The 21,284-nt window shown below is 37.9% G+C and overlaps 2 protein-coding genes across 7 annotated transcripts in view; both read right to left on the bottom strand.

The window, feature by feature from the left end:
* The window catches only part of LOC111326805 (DNA repair endonuclease XPF), a 37,455-nt gene that overhangs the window by 2,038 nt on the left and 14,133 nt on the right, over nucleotides 1–21,284 (bottom strand). For 3 of the 6 annotated variants that reach the window (XM_088738220.1, XM_088738222.1, XM_088738223.1), the window contains exons 14-31: nucleotides 20,578–20,606; nucleotides 19,941–20,030; nucleotides 19,185–19,246; nucleotides 18,411–18,507; nucleotides 17,875–17,933; nucleotides 11,968–12,077; nucleotides 11,553–11,584; nucleotides 10,488–10,513; nucleotides 9,801–9,895; nucleotides 6,260–6,353; nucleotides 5,758–5,832; nucleotides 5,586–5,648; nucleotides 4,041–4,178; nucleotides 2,996–3,082; nucleotides 2,674–2,759; nucleotides 1,933–2,020; nucleotides 607–687; nucleotides 468–527 (exon numbers count right to left, since the gene is read on the bottom strand). In XM_088738220.1, coding sequence (XP_088594346.1) covers nucleotides 468–527; nucleotides 607–687; nucleotides 1,933–2,020; nucleotides 2,674–2,759; nucleotides 2,996–3,082; nucleotides 4,041–4,178; nucleotides 5,586–5,648; nucleotides 5,758–5,832; nucleotides 6,260–6,353; nucleotides 9,801–9,895; nucleotides 10,488–10,513; nucleotides 11,553–11,584; nucleotides 11,968–12,077; nucleotides 17,875–17,933; nucleotides 18,411–18,507; nucleotides 19,185–19,246; nucleotides 19,941–20,030; nucleotides 20,578–20,606 — 1,372 coding nt within the window. Of the gene's footprint in view, nucleotides 1–466; nucleotides 528–606; nucleotides 688–1,932; nucleotides 2,021–2,162; nucleotides 2,292–2,673; nucleotides 2,760–2,995; nucleotides 3,083–4,040; nucleotides 4,179–5,585; nucleotides 5,649–5,757; nucleotides 5,833–6,259; nucleotides 6,354–9,800; nucleotides 9,896–10,487; nucleotides 10,514–11,552; nucleotides 11,585–11,967; nucleotides 12,078–17,874; nucleotides 17,934–18,410; nucleotides 18,508–19,184; nucleotides 19,247–19,940; nucleotides 20,031–20,577; nucleotides 20,607–21,284 lie in introns of those variants that run through there. The other 3 variants (XM_022930882.2, XM_088738221.1, XR_015993099.1) reach the window with 2 other exon arrangements.
* On the bottom strand, nucleotides 12,084–15,742 carry LOC148720067 (adenosine receptor A2a-like). Its single transcript, XM_088738225.1, has one exon. It carries the CDS (start codon nucleotides 14,729–14,731, stop codon nucleotides 13,718–13,720), a length of 1,014 nt encoding a protein of 337 aa, XP_088594351.1. The 5' UTR covers nucleotides 14,732–15,742; the 3' UTR covers nucleotides 12,084–13,717.

Genomic DNA, 21,284 nt, shown 5'->3' on the forward strand with positions numbered 1-21,284 from the left:
ACTTAAAAATCAGATAAAGTACTCGTAGCTCATCTTCAGAGATTTTACTATAATCCATTCGACGAAATCGTCCTTGCAACCTTGCGGAGCCCCAGATTGTAAACCAGACCCAACTGATTGCCTTTGCCACTTTCATTGTGTTGAATTCTTAGGAAAGGTATTTTATCTTACGTGGCCCCTATCTACTCATGGGCATTACTGGATGCCGACGAACGGTGAGGGAAGTCTGCCGAAATGACAGAGGTAACCTGTGGTGGAGTAGAACCCCATCCAGGAAGATTAACTAATCTGCAATTAATTTCATGCTACATTAACTGGATCAAGCCACGATTGTGTGGAGTCAGTTAAAACGAGTGAAGACGCAACCAGACCTTTCAAAGGCTTCTCCAGGTCTGTTCTGCTTAAACTACAATGCACAAATGGTAGACGCCACAAACAAGAAGGTTGTTTCATCGAATGGGACTCACCTTCAGATCATCAAAAAGCTCAGCTGTTGCATACGGACTGTGACACCACAAGATTTTTAACTGAAAGATTGACCAGTATTATCAACAATTAATATTGCTCTAAGACAATAAGCAACGAAAAAGCATTCAAAACACGCACCTTAGGAAAATGAAGTGTAAGTAAAGTCAACTTGGAAGAGATGTCATTAAAGGATACCTCACTTGACAAACTAGATTTCGCCTGGAGGCAAGACCAAAAAAAATACAAGTAAACAGGTAAAACAGATAAATAATTAGATATATAACAAACGCTGCTGAACAATGCTCAGATATTCTCGATGAATGATTTCAATTGGTAAACTTCAAAACAAGTCGTTAGTTAAAGAAAAACCAGGTATGATTACAAAATTTGATTCCGAGGCTTGGTGTATAAGTCACGTGAGGAACAAAGGTCAGTAAGAAGAATTATCATCGTGTCCCACACGAACTAAATTTATCTACATTATGCAAGACTGCATATTTGCATGGAAATGCAAAATCAACTGCACCGGATTCATAAGTTCCTGATCACTCCTAAACGAATAATGGGCAATAACTAATGCAACGTATCACCCGACCCTAACAACTGGTTTGGTGCTATGAATTTCCGTACACCAAACAAATTATAGATTTTGGGTACGAAGGGTTTAGATCTTCACAGTGTCATTCTCTTTTCTCTTCCTTTTAATCGCATTTTTTCCATCTCAAAACAGACGGCTTGCACCGGAAAAAGATTTTCCTATGCCCATCTTTGTTGTAATACTAACAGAAGTTAAACTCAGTCTGGTCTCAGCTTAACCTAAGCTTGTTGTAGTGAGCTGTGTACTCATAGAGCTTAACTGTAGATATATTTGGATTTAGGGTTCTCGCTGGCCCTAGCTTTAGCGCTCACTCAACCCCCCGTTCGGATAGGAGAAGGTAGTTTTCCAACACGGGCAGGCAACTTTATATCCCTTCTCGCCACATCTTGTAGTTTAAGATGTTGACACTAAAACATCTTCGTGTTTCAATTCCTTCTTTCATTCCCTACGAAGGTGGACTCGTGGAGGAATGCCTCAAGAAAGAAGATCACGGAAGTTTCTTTCCTGAAGGGCAAGTTGGAATTCCAACCTTTTCCAAGCCTTGCCTTAGATGCTGTTGACTTACTAGATATTCCCGATACATACTTGGAAAACATACTTGAAAAGCGAGTAGAAATTAACCTTCACGAATACTTCCCGTTTCCCAAATAAAAAAGCTATCTAGAATTTCCTCACATAAATTCACCAATCAACAAAAACGGTGAACTCTTAACCACAGGGCCAAAATGATAAAAATGAGGAAAACTGTTGTATGAACTAAGCGTTTTACTTCCAGGATCTTCATCAGTAACTGAAACTTGAGAAGTTCTTGATGGAAAATCCAAAAACAATTGATTTTCCACCAAAGAATTAAGACGGGTACTAACCTGCAGCGAAAATGACTTGTTTGGATCAAATTCGATCAACAAAATGGGTCTTTTGTAGAACCTGACCATGGCTACAGCCTGGTGATACCTTGAGAGCCAACATAGAGACCATGGACGTAGTTGATATTAACATAAAATTGCACCCCAAAAGATTTACATTCGATTTGATCCCTTCAGTCCATTCTAATCACCCCAAACGTCGTTAGGATGGCACTGGCATTAGCACTTACATTTACACTGGCACGTAATCGACAATGGTACCGAAGTCGTGCTGTGTTTAATACGTTCGGAGGTCATCAAACGTGCTCATCAAATGCAATTTAATTTGCGAGAGTGCTGACATCTCTAATTTGCCTCACCTTACGTGTGAAAGAAAACAAAATACGAAACAAAGCCGCCTTTAAAGAAAGTTTGTAGCAAAATCCATGCACCAATTTCATTTTGACTTGAAACTTTCACAAAAGGTTCAAGAACCTCCACCCTCCCGAGCGGATGTCACTAAACTGCAAGCCTGTGTGCTAGGGTTAATGTTGCGTTAGGGGAGGGGTGAGTGCGCAGTTGCTCAGATACTAATGCTGGTCCCAGGCTGCATACTCATGCGATGTTACCAAGAGCAAAGATTAAAATGACATAGGATAAATTATAGATCCAGGCATTTTTTTGGTAAATGTTTTATTATCTCTACTATGTGATGACAGATAGAGTCTATAGATCACGTTTATACTAAAGACAAATACTTACAGTCTTCCACTGTTAAGCGAGCCAATCAAATCACTCACACTCTTACGCTCCACACAAATATCTGGGGTAAGTATGTAATCACCAACCTGTAAGTGTCAAAGAATAGTAAGTATCACTGTTATGGTAGTGATACAAATTGCAGAACAGAGCCCCACAAGTACAATGTTATGTAAACGCTACAGCTTGCTACATGATCACCCAACGCAGGTCACCCAGCTGGCGACTTCCACTGCAAATTCAGTCGCCGCATAATTTTGGTACTCGTCCAGGTAACCAAATTGGTCGAAGCTCAGGAATATAACTAGGATAATTATGAACAAACCTCCAAAGTTACAGGTTCAACATCAATTCCTCTCCGATGAATCAGTGAAGGAAGCTCACTGCGAAACTCCCGCATGTCGACAATGACCTTAAACAACACCAAGTGGTTATTTATGTGTCAAGCTTACTCCTTAACGACTAAATTCAAGAATAGTGAAATATCTAGACTTTCGGCCTTTTTCTGTCCTAGGTGCTTTTTATATCTCTATTTACTTCGTGTGGACTTTTAGAATAGATTTACACATGCACCTACTTCATTTTTTAAATTTTTTAAATAAACGTTGCTTTTGGTGAGTCCGGCGTGATACCGACCAGTAAGGCCAGCCTCTATTAACGGGGTACAGTTTTCTGCCTTTTCTTTTTATCTAGGTTGATTATTTATCAAACATCCTCCGAGACTCAGTGGTAGTTGGTCGAAACAGAACAATTTTGCCTTCATACGGTCACAACAAACTGTTACTGGGTTTTCTTCACGAATTATACTTTTCATTTCAATACTTTCACGACTGAATTTTTCAAATTAAAGGAGGGTATGTCACCTCAGTTCCAACCACATATAAAGTTCAGGACCCCTATGAAAAGAAAGGCCTCAATTAAACGCCCCCGACGTTCAGTTCATTGAAAGTAGTTTTGCCTCGTTGTTAATAAGAGGGAAAGTTTAATCAGGGCCATGCGCCTGTTCTGTAACATAAATTCATTATTTATTTATTTATTTATTTATTTATTTATTTAAAAAAAAAAGGAATACAAAAGAGAGAAGCTGAAAAAGGAAAACTTTTATATTAAGGACTGAAAATCACATTTGTAAGAGAATCATGAAAAGCAAAGTTAAATATGAACTTTCCGCCAATCTTAATGGGGAATACTGTCAAACTTTCTAATAAAAATGGTACGAAATTCGCTACTGACCCACCCATAAAGCAATCTTACGTTGTCACAGGTTCCCATTAAGGATACCAAAATTACCAAACTGTTTATCCATATATTTTTTTAGTGTTACACCTCGTTTATTAATAACTCTGCACTAAATCAATCCATTGTTGCACCTTTCTAGATTGTTTACTTGCTTCGTCACATGTGGCTGCTTTTCTTGTGCTCACAGCATCAGTCGCCTTGGACGGATCTCTACTCAACATCATGGCAGCATTTGTTTTACCTTCACGCTCTTCCGGGACAACCATGGTCTGCCATCACAGGGGTGAAAATGATAATAAAGATTAAGAGAAAAAGAAAAAAAAAAAAAAAAAAAGGGGAACTAGATTAGCCAAACAAGAGCCTCACTATGGTGGCCGATCATTGCCATTCGTTTTTTTTATCAAAAACGGCGTTGAAACATCATTTTTTCTTATTAAATGTATTCAAAATGAATTCAAACAAAATCAGTTTGACACAAAGACAAAATTTAAACGAAAAGAAAGCAAATGGATAGCGAAAGCAATATTAGTGCCCAGTCTGCTTTGGTCCGTTGTACCGTGTAGAAGCATGCAATGCACTGTGGGATACAGTGGCAGCGATAGGCCGACGCAATTTTGATTTTAGTTTTGATTCGAGTTTTGATTTGAGTTTTGATTTGAGTTGATTTTGCTTTTAATTTCAATCTGTATTTGTTTCCCATTTCAAATTCATTTGCTTTTTATTTCAATTCGCTCTAGTTTTTGTTTTTAATCTAATATTGTCTTTGTGTCAGACTGATTTTGTTTTAATTCATTTTGAATACATTTAATAAGAAAAAATGATGTTTCAACGCCGTTTTTGATAAAAAAAAAAACCAATGGCAGTGATCGGCCACCATACCTCACCACAAAAATGCAGATGATGCAGTGTTGCGAAAAAAATGATGATCGAAAACCTGCCATTCATATAAATTCACGCCCACGGAATGTGAGGAGAAACACTCGATTACGTCTCGTGTCTCACCCTACACTTCGTTTGCGCTCTAGCCGCTGCGTGCTTTACAACAGAACAGAGCACAGTCAAGGCTTCTCTAGTTGTTAAATAGTGTCTACCTCACAGCTAAATAGTGCTTTCGCACACACTGATTGGCTGGTACGGAAGTGATAAGCAAATACCATTCACCTCCGAGAAGACGAAGAGACAAAATCGCCCGTCAAAAATTCAATTTGGCGATCATTTTTTGGTATATTTACAGAAATAAGCTAATTTTTTTGGTTTCTGTGGGGTACGTACGAAGAAAATTTTTCACCTTTGTGTCGGTGAAAGCGGTGGATATTCACCTCGCCGCTTCGCAGCTCGGCAAAAGATTGCCACTACTACTCTCTCCACTTCGAGGAATAACTGTTATTTAATTTAATTGTTAACAACGACTAGTCCCAGACTGTACCCTTGGCTTCCACAGCACGCTCTTAATCGATACCAGAAAACAGTCAGAAAATCACTCATAAGTTATCCCATTTAACAAAATGTTGAGGCTCCAAGGTCCTGAGTAATGTTGATTATCGTAGCTATCGTTCTGTTCTATGGTTACACCGAAGATACAGCATTAGACGTTTACATAGCTAATTACATATCTGGGCGTGGATTAATAAATTAGTGTAATTCAGGTCTAGAAAATAAAAGAGAAATAAACCAACCCCTTTGTTTTTAATCAGCACTTCAAAAGCTTCTTTTTCTTTCCGAAGAGTTGTCAAGTATTTCTGAAATAATGGTTTAAGAAATCATATCACACCTGTAAAGTTTGTTTGACACAAATTGCACAAAAAAACAAAAAAAAAAACAAAAACAAAAAAACCTGTGAATCACTACCTGCTCCTCGACTGAACCCGCGTAGATTAAGAAATAAACACGAAGAGGAATTCCAGGTCTGGATGCCTTGTAAACCTGTCGGAGAGAGAGCGTAACAATCTCCATGACTGACTTGTACAACAATACCAAGGAAGTGCCAAAACTACGGGCGACTGGCCGACCATTTTTTTTTTCGCATTTTTATAAACCGGACTACAAAGAGTCGTACCAAGTGTACTGAATCTAATATCAAGTAGATATTAATTTTAAGAGGTAAGAATCGCTTTGTACCTAGAAGATACAGTTTTTCGATGCTATTAGGCATTCACTTCGTGAATCCACATCACCCTGGAATGGCCTACTCTTCGTAACCTTCTTTATTAAATAGCTGTTGTCTACAAATGTGCGCAAGAGGTACAACAAAAACAATGAACAAAGGAATGATGGCCCAAAAAAAAAACATACTGTTAGTAGATTTTAAAAGAAAATCAGACAACCCAAAACAAGAAAACACTAAAAATACCTCTAGCTGGCGTATAAACTGCATTTGTGCATCATATAGCACAACATATCGCGGCTCTACTTCCCAAAGAGTCCTTAAGAGACTGTAACGATCACTACAAAAGGAAAAAAATATTTACGGTTCTACATCCTTCAGATCATGATTTATATGGTTTTCTTTTACTAACACAAGACATTTGTTCATTCACTAATACATTTGTTACTACATTAATAAATTCGTGTAATTTTTAATTGATTCATCTATTTTTGTTTCTCTGTCGACTTGTTGATTTGTTTATCTGTTTATCTACCATAATGAAATAGCTTAGATACTAGGCACGCTTTGATTGATCAAGAACCTATTGTTCACCACACCGATATAACCACAACTATTTTGTGAGCAATATAGCACCCTTTCTATCGGTTTACTGACTTAATAATCCTCTCAGAAATGTCTGGAAATCATTCCCTTCGACCCTTTTGCATGCATTCTCTCAACAACCCGAGTTGGTTATCAATTCTTTAAAGCCGATAGAATTGCGGTGTACTGCTTAATTCAGTCCTTTTTTACGTATGAGCATAGACATCCACACATTACGATAGTCACAATTAGCCGGCGCAAGCTCTTTGCTTGTCCGCCATTGCCGCAGCGGTTTTTATGAACTTACTAAATGAAATATTTGCACAGCTTTAGGGGGATACAGGTATTCAGAGCATAAATATATCTTATTAGAGGTTTTGTTGTGTAGTATCGCTGAGTATCTTTAAGAGTTGTGCCGGCACAACTCGTAAAAATAATCAACGATACTACACAACGAAACCTTTAATAAGAGATTTATTATTAAGCACGCCAAAATTGTTATTTCAGTGCGGGCGAATCGCGCGGATATTTCTGGAGTACAAATATCGCGTGATATTTGTGCTCGTCTCGCGCGTTATTTGTACTCTACGAAGCACAGTTGGATAATAAATATATGTTATTGACCAGCCGGAGGTCCGTATTGGGAAAAACTGTGCCCAAGGTCTTGGATACCGCCCGAGGCCGTAAGCCTCGGGCGGTACTCAAGACAGAGGGCACAGTTTTTCCCAACACGGACCGACCTATGCTGCTCAATAACATTTTTATTTTTTTCTAAAATATACAAAAAAATGATTGCCATAAGAACTCGCATGGGGCCGAGTAAAATTAAGGATTAATATCACGCGTGTTTTCGGAAGTTGCGGAAATTGCCCGAATCGCACAGCGACGAGGGCAATTTCTGCAACTTCCGAAAAAACAAGTTATATTAATCCTTAATTTTACGAGGAACCATGTGATTACTTGTTTATAATATAAGGGGCAAAATGTTTTCTTACTGATCTCGCGCAAAACGGGACGCCATTGTTACAAAACAAACAGAAATTTTTTTACCTTGGCAGCCGTTGCTAAGCGATTTTCAGCCAATCATTTTCAAGTACTTTTGCCCGGGGCAATTACAAAATTAAGAAAAAATGCCCTCTGTCTTCACCAATCAAAATTCAGTAATTTTGCCCCTCATATGATATACAACATTATTAAAAACTGGATCATTGGATAATGCCATTCAAGACTTTTTATTGGCTTAGCCATTATGGTATATGAGCCAATATACCATAATCTACAAATATGGTAAGGGTACGCATCAGCTTAAAATTAAAAGGGGCTAAAAAATTTAATAAAATTTAATAATTTGATTTAATGTTTTTAATAAAACAATCATTCCACTCGCGCTTGTTGGATACGAGATGATTATAGCCAACTCGGCGCTACGCGCCTCGTTGGCTATTTATCATCTCATATCCAACGCGCGCTTGTGGAATAATTGTTAATTATTAAAAACTGGATCATTGGATAATGCAATTCAAGACTTTTTATTGGCTTAGCCATTATGGTATATGAGCAAATATACCATAATCTACAAATATGGTAAGCGTACGCATCAGCTTAAAATTAAAAAGGGCTAAAAAATTTAATAAAATTTAATAATTAATTTAATGTTTTTAATAAAACAATTATTACACGACTCGGGCAGTCAGAGGGCCAATAACTAAAATCAACCAATCAAAATTCTCTATTGCCGGTCCAATATTCTCTTAGTATTGGACCCGGCACTGTCCCGAATGGTCCCGAATAATACCACACTTGTGTCCCTTTGAACTTCAGTCGTATAATAACTCTCTTATTAACCAAGCTTGCTCGGGACCGTACTGGAAGAATATCGGCCCTCGGTCTTTCTTGTACGGAACTCGCTGCGCTCGGTCCGTACTGTCAAGACCTCGGGCCGATATTCTCCCAGTACGGCCCTCGCGCTTGGTTAATAAGATATATGTACTGGTACGACAAACACGCAAGAGTTAAATGACTATGCGACGATCTTCTCGTAAAAAAAAAAAAAAACCTTCGGAGATCTTACGAAAAGTATTGCTTATTTCCAACGACGATTAATCTTCGAAGATTTACCTCTGTTCCGTTTTAAAATGTCACGGAAAGTCAAATTGTAAGTGAATGTAAATGAGTGCTTTGGAGTTGTCAGTTTGCTCGTTTGTTTTCTGTAATGGTGTGTGTAAATCGGTTCTTCTTCCACCGAAAAGCTGAAGACAGTGAGACTCTTTCCAGCTAGACACAAGGGGATTTAATGCGAATTCCTCATCGAATTCCTTCGGTTACTGTGGTGAAATTTATGGTAAAAATATCCAAATTCAAGGTACTTGCAAAGAATAGGCGAAAGTGTATTTATAGAAGAACTCAAAACTTCGCTAAACTTTTCAAAAACGAACAAATTGTGTTGAAGAATTCAAATATTAACGATTGAGAGTCACATTGATTAACGTAATCATTAACTGCAACTACCTCTCGATTCAACTTTCTGAGTTACTTTTTCTGAAGGACTATTAAATAACAAATCGTTTTTAGGCCGCGTTTCAATCTTTTTGTAAACAAATTTAGTACCACATATTTACTTCGAGATCAATTTTTGCCGAAAAACCAAAGTGATTTGAGAGCAAGAGAGAAGAAAGAATTAATATTATTTATCGCCAAAAGGTCGTGATCGAAGTCTTTGCTGAGAAATTCTGCCCAGCTGGGAAAATGAGATATATTTGAGAAAAACTGCAACGAAGCTTGAGATGTATGATGCACGATCCTCGCAGTAGATAGCGCTATTTACGCAATAGCGAAAATCAGATCTGAAAAAATCAGGCCTGTACGGGATTCGAACCACTGACCTCTGCGAACCACTGACCATCGCAGAGGTCAGTAGTTCGAATCCCGTACAGGCCTGATTTTTTTTCAGGTCCGATTTTCGCTATTGCATAAATAGCGCTCTCTACTGCGAGTATCGTGTATCACACGTATCTAATACCGCAGTTCAAAATATATGAACCTTGAGATGTTCTGCAAAGTAACTCAAGCGAAACGGATACCGCCCGCCGTGAGCGAGCCGGATGGGGAGAATACTGCCCGCTATCGGAACCAATCAGAGTGCAGGATTCGTAGAATACCGCCCGCTCACGATCTGAGAAAAAAAATAATAACTGTTATTTACCTGCATCCTGTTAGAGGATGAATGATGGTCATCCGTGATGACAGCAGTTTTATTGGAGGAGAGTCATGTTCTGCTGCTTTGTTAACTTCACCTGGCTGAAGGAGTAACGATATTAAAACCTCGTTATATATCTCTGATTTATCGCCTGAGGGACTCTGTTACGCAAACTAACTCAATCACTTTAATGACAAACGCAGACACAGAATTACATAAAAATAACCAAGGTTGAAGGGTTTTCGATAGAGTGTCAAACAAAACTGCTTATCAAAACAACAACAAAAAATAAAATAAAAAGTAAATAAAACGAAAAAGACAAACCTACACAAAATAAAAAAAATAAATAAATAGATCACCAAAAGAGTAATCTCAAAGGCCTTTTAGAACAAAGACTAACATCACAAGTAGGCGATAAAAAGTCGAGGCAGATAGAAGCTACCCGCCCTTAGTGTGTTGTTTGTATCATCCGGCTGCCTTAAGGCAGATCTCTGATTCTTTTCTCTCAAAAACCTTCCTCATCTATGTTTACAAACATATGTTTCCCCATATGATGCCTGTTTTTAGATCTTATCTAGCTCATCTTAAATAACTTTTCGCACTTGCTCATACGATAAGTAAACTACAGTTACTTGTATTTGTCAACAGTATCTACGTATCACATGTATGATGTGGATACAGTCGAAAGCTTACCCTCAAAAGAACGTTTGATCTTGAGCCTTGGAAAGAAAAAACAAAGAATTTTCAAAGCTCCCTTTACTTTCCAATGCACTACATTTTGATAGTAATTTCAAAATCATTACCATTACAATTCTAACATCTTCGGAACTTATGTAAATAAATATCATAAACAAGCAAACAACCCGTTGTGAATTTGCAGTTTTACCTTTACACCCTACCACCAGTATGCAATTAAGAGCTTCTCCTGTTGGCGATCATATCCTTCATTCTCATGACTTTGATTCAAGGGTGATATTAATATTGATTCAAGGGTGATATTGATATTGATTCAGGGGTGATATTGATATTGATTCAAGGGTGATATTGATATTGATTCAGGGGTGATATTGATATTGATTCAAGGGTGATATTGATATTGATTCAGGGGTGATATTGATATTGATTCAGGGGTGATATTGATATTGATTCAAGGGTGAGATTGATATTGATTCAGGGGTGATATTGATATTGATTCAAGGGTGATATTCATATTGATTCAGGGGTGATATTGATATTGATTCAGGGGTGATACTGATATTGATTCAAGGGTGATATTGATATTGATTCAGGGGTGATATTGATATTGATATTGATTCAGGGGTGATGTTGATATTGATTCAGGGGTGATATTGATCATGATTCAAGGGTGATATTGATATTGATTCAGGGGTGATATTGATATTGATTCAAGGGTGATATTGATATTGATTCAGGGGTGATATTGATATTGATTCAAGGGTGATATTCATATTGATTCAGGGGTGATATTGATATTGATTCAAGGGTGATATTCATATTGATTCAGGGGTGATATTGATATTGATTCAAGGGTGATATTGTAGGGTGAAATTAGATGCTAGTCATTCTAGAGAGTGGAAGGGTTCAACAAAAATGAGTCCTTATGGTTGTTTTATGATCCACGATACATTCCCTATCTTGACAGATGATTAATCATCATTTTCACTCCCAACTTTTGGGGGGAATCAAAAGAGTTCAAATTGAATTAAAATAAAATATAAATAAAAAAATTAAAGATACCTTTGAATAACTGGGTCTTCGATGCAGTGTTGCTTAATGGAAAAAAGAAAATTATCAGAAAATTATCAGAAAAATAATTTCTCACTCATTAAAATACCTGACGAGCAAACAGGTGAATTAACAAACTATATGCCGCCCCAACGAACGAACTGAAACCCCTGCTAACGAGTCATTAACCCGACGAACGTAAAAAGCGACAACTCCAAGGAAGGACCAAAACAGTTTAAGAGGAAAAAAAATCAGCGAACGCCTCCAGGAAGAAACTAAAAAAAAAAAACAAAACAAACAACCAACAGAGTAAAGTAGCATTCTTTAACAGAGGCATCTAAACTCAACCACGTTAAGAAATTAAAATGGTCTCTGTCAGAGTAATTTAAAGAAACTTTCACCAGGATACTAAGCAATAATTTTATACCCTTCGTCAGACTGATCTGCAGGCGCTTTCTTCTTTGGGGCAGCCGCTTTCCTTTTTGATTTCCCTTTAGTTCCAGGTTTAACAGGGAGTTGACGCGACGACGGTAAATCCTGCAAAATTGAAAGATGATATTATTTTGATCAATACGTTAACTACCGAGATCTGATTTATTTAGTTACTTTACAAAACGATTTGAACCCAGGAGTAACATTTGATCGTTTCGTGTACTCTGATTTTCCAGGCGAGGGTAGTCTGAAAAACTCTGATAATGACTTTCGTTAAGGTTGTCGAAAAGTTAATCACTACCACCAACAACATTCCTTCCCAGGACTACCCTAACTCGAACGATCAGACTAGTCACTAGCGTTCACAAAAATACAAAAAAAAATAGTTGTCGCATAAGCCTTGCGGTTTGCGCGCTGGACTCGGGTTCTAGTTTCTTGCCGTGTCATGTGCTGTGGTCTTGGGGTAAGAAACTTAACCATCACATCACCGGAAGTATCATTAATACTAGTGAACTGTCTACAAAACTTCAGATCAAAGTGGCTGTGAGCCACTGAACTCGGATAAAGATAAATGAGAAGCCTGGAATGGACTTTTTGTATTGATTCATAGATCAGGGGGTCCACTTTCAGGAAAATTACAAAATAGTTATTTTTACACTTTTCTTTTTACAAGCACTCGCAAAATTTTACAAAAGCTTCAGTATATTAAAGTTGTGTTTCGACACATTGTTCGATGACAAAAAGTGTTCATGTGACAAAGACTATTAGGGGGTTCTCCCTGGTACTGTAATTAAAAATGGGAAGATTACTTTGTTCAGATAAATATGGTCCACAGGCTGAGATGTCCACTATATGAATATTGTCGCCATCAAGTCAGTTGTTAATCTTAAACTTTTCAACTGAAGCAGAGTTTGCGCAAATGTGGCGCAGCGGACTGGCTAATACTTCAACAGTACACAGCATTTTTTTTTCTCTTATCAACGAATTCCAAACTCGGATTTAACTGAGTCTCTCCAGTAAAATACAATGGTCAATGGTGTCAAATTCCGCACTCAAGTCTAACAAAACAAGCACTGTGACATGCTGTTTATTCATATTTAAGAGAATTTCATTTTTCACTTTCAAGAGTGCGGTTTCAGTACTGTGAAACTTTCTGTACGAAGACTAACACTGGAAATAAATCATTGGCTACCATGTGATGATGGAGTTGTTTAGCAACTGCACTTTCAGCAAGTTTGGACACAAACTGTAAATTACTCACAGGCCTATATATATATATATATTTTTTTTTTATTTTTTTTTTATATATTATCACCACTCAATAAACTCGATAGTCTCACTTGTTTGCGTGATAATGTTCAAATTTCCTGGTTCCATCTACTATGCTTCTCTTCAGAATTTTCCTTCTGCTATTTGATGAAATAATTGCCCTCCGTTTGAAATCAATTCGGAACGAAGCGAAAACAAAAATCTGTTAAAACAGTTGATGATAATTGCAATTAATTGTAAAAACAAGAAAATTACCGTCAATAGGTGCAAAGGTTTACAGTTAAATCGAACCTCAAAAAAAATATGTCAAAACTGGTTCACTATTGCAGAAAACAATGAAATACTCGATATTTTTCTTGACGAAGAAATTTTGTCCGGCTTAAGATGAGTGATAAAGATTTGGAGCGATAAAGTCGGTTCCTCTTCCACTGCAGAGAGAAAGCTATGGTTGGTTGAATTTTATGTTAGCGGGTCTGCTATTCAGACCAGCGATTTTCAGGCTGTTGGAAACGTAATACCTCGAGAAAAGCGCGGCGAAGCTTTCTACTACGCCAACTGTAAATGATGGGGTTAAAAAGGGAACCTAACAAAACAAACAATGCCGAACACCAGGCAAGGACAACTTTTTTAGCACTGATCTCTTTCACGTTATCTGGCCTGATTCCAGAAGAACGCCTGATTCCGAAGGCCACAACGATAACTGTGGGTAAAAACGTCATAAGTAACGCACTTAGAACGATCGCTAGAGTGTTTGCTGCTTTCTGGTTTTTCTTAATCCCCTTCGCTTCTTCGAGTTGAATTTGCACGGATTTAATTCGCTTCTTTTGACGTCGCGATTCAGAAAAAATATAAACGTTAATGTAGATCATAATGGCAATGGACATCACGTATATGATGTTGCGAACGAGGTGTCTCGCATTTAAATAGGCCATAAACATTTTCGTTCCTGTGTCTGCAACGGCTAAAAAGATTTCTTGAATTGTACAAAGGAGAGGAATGATCCAAGCTAAAACGACTCCGATTATCATCCACTTTTTGGTAACAATTTCCTGGTATCTCAAAGGGTGTTTAATGGCAATGTACCGATCAACGCTGATTAACATCAGGTGAGTAATTGAAGAAGAGAAAAAGAGTGAACAGCAGATAGCAAACAGCTTTTCTAGGGTGCAAAATGGTGCAACGCCGAAGATTCGTTTCAGCTCCACCGCGATTAATATCGGGTGAAGAACCACCCCGGTCATTAGATCTGTTACCGCCAAACATGCCAGGAGTATGTTCGAGTTTGTTTGCAATCGGCACCTGGTTGCCACAACAAAGATGACCATCGCATTCAACAAGATAGTGGGAAGAACTGTAATCAAACTGATCACTGTTGTAGCCACCAGCGGTCCTAAAGTTTCTTCGGAAAAGTTGGTTTTACGCCATACGAAGCCTTTCAGATAGGGACAGTCATAAGTCGTCGTGGATAAACTAAATGTTCCATTAACCATTGTCGTTCACGGGTTTTGGGTTATAAAAGTAAGCTGTTAACACTGCTACCCTTTTTCTGAGCGTGAAGGAAACAACATTCCACGAACTTTTCCTGAGAGTAAATAATGGATTCTCAAAAGGTCCTTCCCTCGGGCAAATCTAACACTGTCAGTGAAACGATTAACGTTATAAATGAGAGCTGATCTTTAATTCACGGTTATTGTTTTTGTTTTTGTCATTCAACTTGAAATTTGTCTTCTTTTGGCTTGAAATGACAACGAATATAAAACAAATGGGGAAAAGATTGATTTACATCTTAATTAAATTTAATTTTCGTTTCTTAATTTAGGTGCTATTGATTTGTCGACAGTGTCCTTTTAAATCGACAATGCACTCAGTAAGTACAAATCACTCTTTCTTTCAGTAATTCGACAGGATGATTGTAACAACGTCAAATGTCATTTCCCCCTTACGCATCTGCAAACTCGTTAACCCTAACCATAAGCTTCGTTTTGCCTTTATAGCGTTGTTCTAAATGAGAAAAAAAAAAAAAAAAAAAAAGGCGGGGAGAAACTCACTATGAAGAGTTTATTTTTCCTCTTGGATATTTGAGCGAGGAACCTCATAAACGCTCTCTTTGTATCAAACATCTGTTGTTTTTTTTTTTTTTGTCTTTTTTTTGTTTTTTTTTTTTGTCGGAGGACTGTTGTCAGTGGTGGTGACAGACTGACGTTTCGACAACCTGAGCGGAAGTCATCATCAGAGTCAAGTGAATAGTTGTTGTTAGTTGAATGTTCCAAGTCCAGTTCGTATAACGGCTAAAAGTGTAAATCTATCAAAACTGCACTGCATTGGAAATACAATGGGAATCAAAACAAATACGTGATAAATAAATCCTCACTGTTGGAGGTCCTGTGGGGATAACACTCCAAACATAAGTGGCGATAAGAAACCTCAAAATTGATTTTACATTAAAAGTTCTTAGGAGTCCTAAAACGGTAGAACGGTGTAAATATCGTGATTAAAGAGATTCCAACCTTAGGTCCTCAATAGGCGGATTCATGCTGACGTCATTGTTTACATTTTTGCTCATTTGCATACGGCTTTGTGTAAAGAAGGAAGCATGTTAGATACAAATTGACTTCAGGCAGCTAAAGAGCTAGAAAACCTTAGTACATGGTGAAATTTTAGCTCTTTGGGTGTAATATTCAAGGAGAAATAGTCCATCAAAAACTGCAAAATTTCTGAGTGGCAAAAGCGCTAATGAGCTCATACATTCTATGTAAAATTTTGAGTTTTTAAACCCGTGTTGCACAAAAAGTATTCAATGCATCAGGCTCGTATTCAATGGCCGAGTTAATCGTACTTTGACCTTTCGATATTCAGAACTGATTGATTTTTAGCTCCATCAGAAACTGTATTGCTTATGCTAATGAGGCAAATATTGTAAACAAGGATTCCCCTAGAGCTAGTTAAATAGAGATCGTTAAGATGCTGATGAATCACTTAGCTCATTACATTGTATTCTCAGACATGTCGAACACCATTTCTTCCAGGACATCGCCCTGAACCATCATCATCCTGTTTATAAGTCTCGTTTATAAGTGGGGAGAGAATATGATCAGGAAGGGTCTCGAAAAAATTGCATAACTATTTCTCATTTTGGTTAGTGAGATTTTAAGGTGGCTGAACACAGTTTTCGCGCACGCTTTTGCTGATGAAATTCAGCGCGCGCACATGGATTGTGAAAAACAAACCTGCCGTCAATAGAGCAGTCATTTTATTTACTCAACACGTACCCGCACTATCTGTGCTATATTTTTCTCTAAAGTTGGCGCAGTGTATTGAGGGCTTTAATCTTTTATTACAAAGATATGTTAGAAAAGTTAACGGTGCAAAGAACCCAGCAATTCTCAGCTTTTTCGTCGTTACCGAAAGAAGCCGGTTAACTGTAGCGCATGCGTAGTAAGTAAAAAAAATTGCGATTGAATGGAAAATTGCTTTCTTGGAAATATGCCTATTTCTTGAGAACCCCTCATTAGAATTTCACGAAATATGGCACAAAAATACTTTAGGAAATAAGTAACTGGAGTATTGAAAAAATTGATTTTAAACAAAGGAAATTCTAGAAAATCGAGTGAAAATTCAACAAGGTATAATCAAACACCTCTGTTAAATTTTTAGCAAAATGGTGTTAACTTGTGAGTATCGTTACAAGCTCCTTGCGTGCAAATTATGAAAACAATCTAATGACTAGATTTTCTACAAAGTAACAAAACCGATTTTATTTGCCTATTTATATCTATTCGTGTCACCATGACAATGGCACATACGTCACCTTAACTATCGAAAAAACAAACTTTATGTTTTGGCGACCGAGAGATCAAGGGTTTTAGAGAAAATAGTGAAAGAAACAAATGTATCAAAAACTGTGTTCAGCCACCTTAAGAAATCGGCACACATGGCTCATTCTGAGACCCTTTATCATCCTGCGTGGTGTTCTAATGTTCAAGCAACGATTTGTCGGGAAAATCGTGCGACAAAGTCGTCCCGTGCAACACAGCCTTACTCTCTAGGTCACAATGCTATCATAAAGTGAGGAACTCCACATATGCTCACTACAATCTCTCTTTCTAAGCATGAGAGTCTTTGTCCACGACAGCACAAGTGCCCCTCCTCCCAATAGAAATACCGAATATAAAAGAAATAAACGAGAAAAAATTCAGACAACACACTTAAGAACGAATTGATTACTTGTGCCGAAAACACTTTGATTGAAAAAAGACTGCGCAGAAGGTGTTCAAGAACTTGTAACCAGACAACTACGTAATAACTTTAGTTGTTGTCGCATAATATATGCGACTTGGCGACACTCTTTGTCGAATAATCTTGTCCGCAATTAGCAGTCATTTCACAGTTATAAAGTTCAGTGGAGAGTGTTTTAGAGAACTGCTCCGAAGAATCTCGAGATAAGTTTATGTTTAGAGCCGTTACGGAGGATCTCGATATTAGTTTAGTTTATTTTTTGGCGTTTCGTCGGACCACCTTGATTGATCTGTTGATTGATTTACTGACTTATGAATTCACTTATCTCTTTTTTTTTGTTTACCTAGTTACCGGTAGTCGTTTATTTCCATTCTGTTTGTAACCTAAGTTTCCTTACCTTTTTATTAAAGATGTTTGCACTTGCATCACCTCGCAAAGTCTCTCCACTAACAGAAGCTATAACATGAAAACAAAAGTTGCAATATTACATCATGTGATACTCTTTGGGAACCTTAGGAAAGTATCACGTTTAAAGCATTCGTACTCCATATCAACTTTAAAAAGATGTTGTCAGTTCGGGGAAGATGAGGGAAAGAGATAAATTCGATTCGAAGTTTGATAGGGAGAAAAAGTTAAGCGATAGTTACTTCGAGACACGCAAACCATGATGAAGCACCCGGCCTTTACCCTTCAACTCTCCAGATGTGATTATAGCTGATTGTTGAGATAATAACCTGCTTAAGACTCATGAATGGAAAGAAGGCCTCATGCGAAAAAGCGAATTTCTTTGCCTACATCCTTTATAAAAGGAGAAGAAAATCAATTGCCTGAAACTTTATCATATCGCGAAAAAAAGGCAAATAATGTTTTACTACATTGAATAAACAAAGGAAACGTGGATTACAAAGCAGTGGTTTGAAGGAGTTTACATACATTTACCTGTCTCTGATGTCTCACCCATTGTTGCTGGAGTTTTTAATAACTTGTTGTAAAGGCAAGTGAGAACAGTTTCGCCGCCGTCACAGAGGTACTAAATTACAAATCGATGAGAACATCACAATTAGCATTCTGCATAATTTGAAAATCCATGGGGGAAATGTATCACAGTCCAATCAACAAGTTTACTATAGAAATCGTCGCATTTAGCCGTGACGGTGTGACAGGATTATCAACATAAGTTAAAAGTTTACCTTCATATTCAACAAAAGCGACAACATTTAAAAGGCCTTTGCACTTCAACTCTTGAGAACAACTGGTAAGTATCAACAGTCCTTCTCTCACTTTCTCGACAAAGTTAAGAATTTTAGCACTAAGATAGAAGGGAATTTTTCCTGTATTTACTCTATGGAAATAGTGCAAAGCCCACTTACTATATGCTCGGAGGCAAGCCAGAAAAAAGGTATGGTAAAGCAAGATAGAATTTATTTGCAAAAAACCAACCGCATATTTTTTAACTGCTCTTCGTTGGAAGGTTCGTCGTACCATTGAGAGGAAAAAATATAAACATTTTCGGAAAAAAGAAACGAACAAAATAACTGAACCAAACGAAAAAAAGGACTTTTGTATCTATAAATTACGGCATCCATCTTTCTCGGCTAGCCAAATAATCGACGAAATAATCAGTTTACTTAGTTGAAAAGTTGGTGCATATCATGCGGTGTAAGCTATAAGCCGAGAGAAAAAAAAAGGCGCTTGATAAGCACTAACATCTCTGAGCTGTGAACATGTCCTTTCGTCATAAGCAGCAATCAGAACATGCCCAGGTCCAACTGTAAAATAGGATGGAACAAAATACATCACTCATCAACTAACAAAAAAAATGCAGCAAAACATGTAAATCGTATTATCTTTCAGCATCTGAAAGTGTACTTTCAGAAAATAGTACGCGCTCGTAACACTCAAGAAATAAATTGTATGAAGCCTTTCTGGCTAAGACAAGCAACAGAATATGAGCTGAGAACTGCGAGGTTAGAAACGACAACAAAATCAAGGACCAATCTTGTGAAAAGACTATAAATGATATTTCCTAGATCAAAATTGAAGGGTGCACAGAGATATCAAACGTAAATCTCGAGAGTGGAAAATCAACTTCAGGTTCATCTTGGCGGCTTCACAGTTCAAAAGAGTAAAATACAAACGGAAATCTCAATGCCTTAAATTGAAATGCTTTCCTTGTTAAATACTTCTTCGAAAAATAATTGCAAATTAAGGCACGTCTCAAAGCGTTTAAAGAGCTACTACCAAAAAAAGGTTTCTCTTTTCGTCTCTCTAAAGTGAAAAACACTGACTAGTTTTTGAACATTGGGGGCAGTAATTTGCACGGCGCTCTCTAGCCAACAAAGCATAGGAATAGAAAGAGAACGACGAGAAGATCTTTGCAATCGTAGTGGTAATTTAAGATCACTGGTTGATGTAACAATCACGGACAATCAAACGAAGCACAGATTGAAGTGCAACAAATACGTTTGTCGTTATCAGCATCGCCCCGCTCAATCTCTTCTAACACTTCTGACACAAGCTTCCATTTCGGACTCTCCTCCAGAACCAATTCCTCTGTTGATGATAAACAAACCAAAAAAAGAAGTGAAGAGTGAAAAAACGGCACAACAGGCTCTCCTAAATAACATCAATTGCTAAATTTTATCACATGGTGCTCAGTGAGCAGGCAAGGTCTGCTAAATCCTATGATCTGATTGGTTACACATGCACTGGTTAGATGACCCCATGTCGTCCGCTCAGGATTGTGCTCCTTACAGGCTCACAGCGTTCTTAAATTCTGGAAAAATCTTCTAAGATATTTACAGCAAAAGAGAGGCGAATAAAATCGAAAAATATCGTCTCGTAAATAGTCCGAATCAAAGGCTCCCGATGGGCGAATTGTTGGGCAAGAGGACAGAATGCCCCACCCAAAGTGTTGCTTACCAATTCAATTTTCATTTTTTGTTTGATTTTTCTTTTTTGTTTTGTTCTGTTTTGTTTTACCGTAAAAGTAAAGTGTCTTGCTAAGAATACAGCTGCAAAGAGTCTTCTACTATCTATACGCGATTTTTCTCTTTTTCGCCTAAGCGAATAAAAATAACAAAAGATATCTACTACAAACCTTTCGGATCCTTGTCGCTGCTGTTGCTTCTGTAGGGGAAAGAGAAACTGATAGTGAACTGGGCACACATGGAGGAAAAGGGGCGGAGAGAGAAACTGATAGTGAACTGGGCACACATGGAGGAAAAGGGGCGGAGAGAGAAACTGATAGTGAACTGGGCACACATGGAGGAAAAGGGGCGGAGAGAGAAACTGATAGTGAACTGGGCACACATGGAGGAAAAGGGGCGGAGAGAGAAACTGATAGTGAACTGGGCACACATGGAGGAAAAGGGGCGGAGAGAGAAACTCTGGGTACATACACCATGAAGTCTCTTATTAGGATCACAATTCTCAGCCACCTTTTGTCAGTATTCATATCACCTATCAAAACCTTCAGAACCAGCGTAATGTGTTTGCGTTTTTTAGTGGAGAGGAGGAAAGCACAATTCTTTTTTCCTAGCTTCTCCCCTCGCGCGTGACTCGTGCTTTGCACTTACCTTGCACTTGTCTCGGTTCTTCCGTAAAACGCAAAAAATTACGCCTGCGGGGGAGAAGGGGAAAAGGGGAACAAGACAAAAGATATGCACTGGTCGCCGCCAACATGAAGATATAAGCCTCAGAAAGGCCAGCTCGTTTTTCCATTCCACGTCAACTATATTCACATTAGAAACCTATAAGGGCAGTTTAAGTAACAGAAGGGGAATACATTGGAGAATATCCACTTAC

The sequence above is a fragment of the Stylophora pistillata genome, chromosome 11, assembly GCF_964205215.1.
Source record: "Stylophora pistillata chromosome 11, jaStyPist1.2, whole genome shotgun sequence".
In the NCBI taxonomy this organism is placed as follows: domain Eukaryota; kingdom Metazoa; phylum Cnidaria; class Anthozoa; order Scleractinia; family Pocilloporidae; genus Stylophora; species Stylophora pistillata.

What these genes read in the sequence shown, in the direction of transcription:
- LOC148720067 (XM_088738225.1), bottom strand. Translation starts at nt 14,731, where the DNA reads ATGGTTAATGGAACATTTAGTTTATCCACGACGACTTATGACTGTCCC.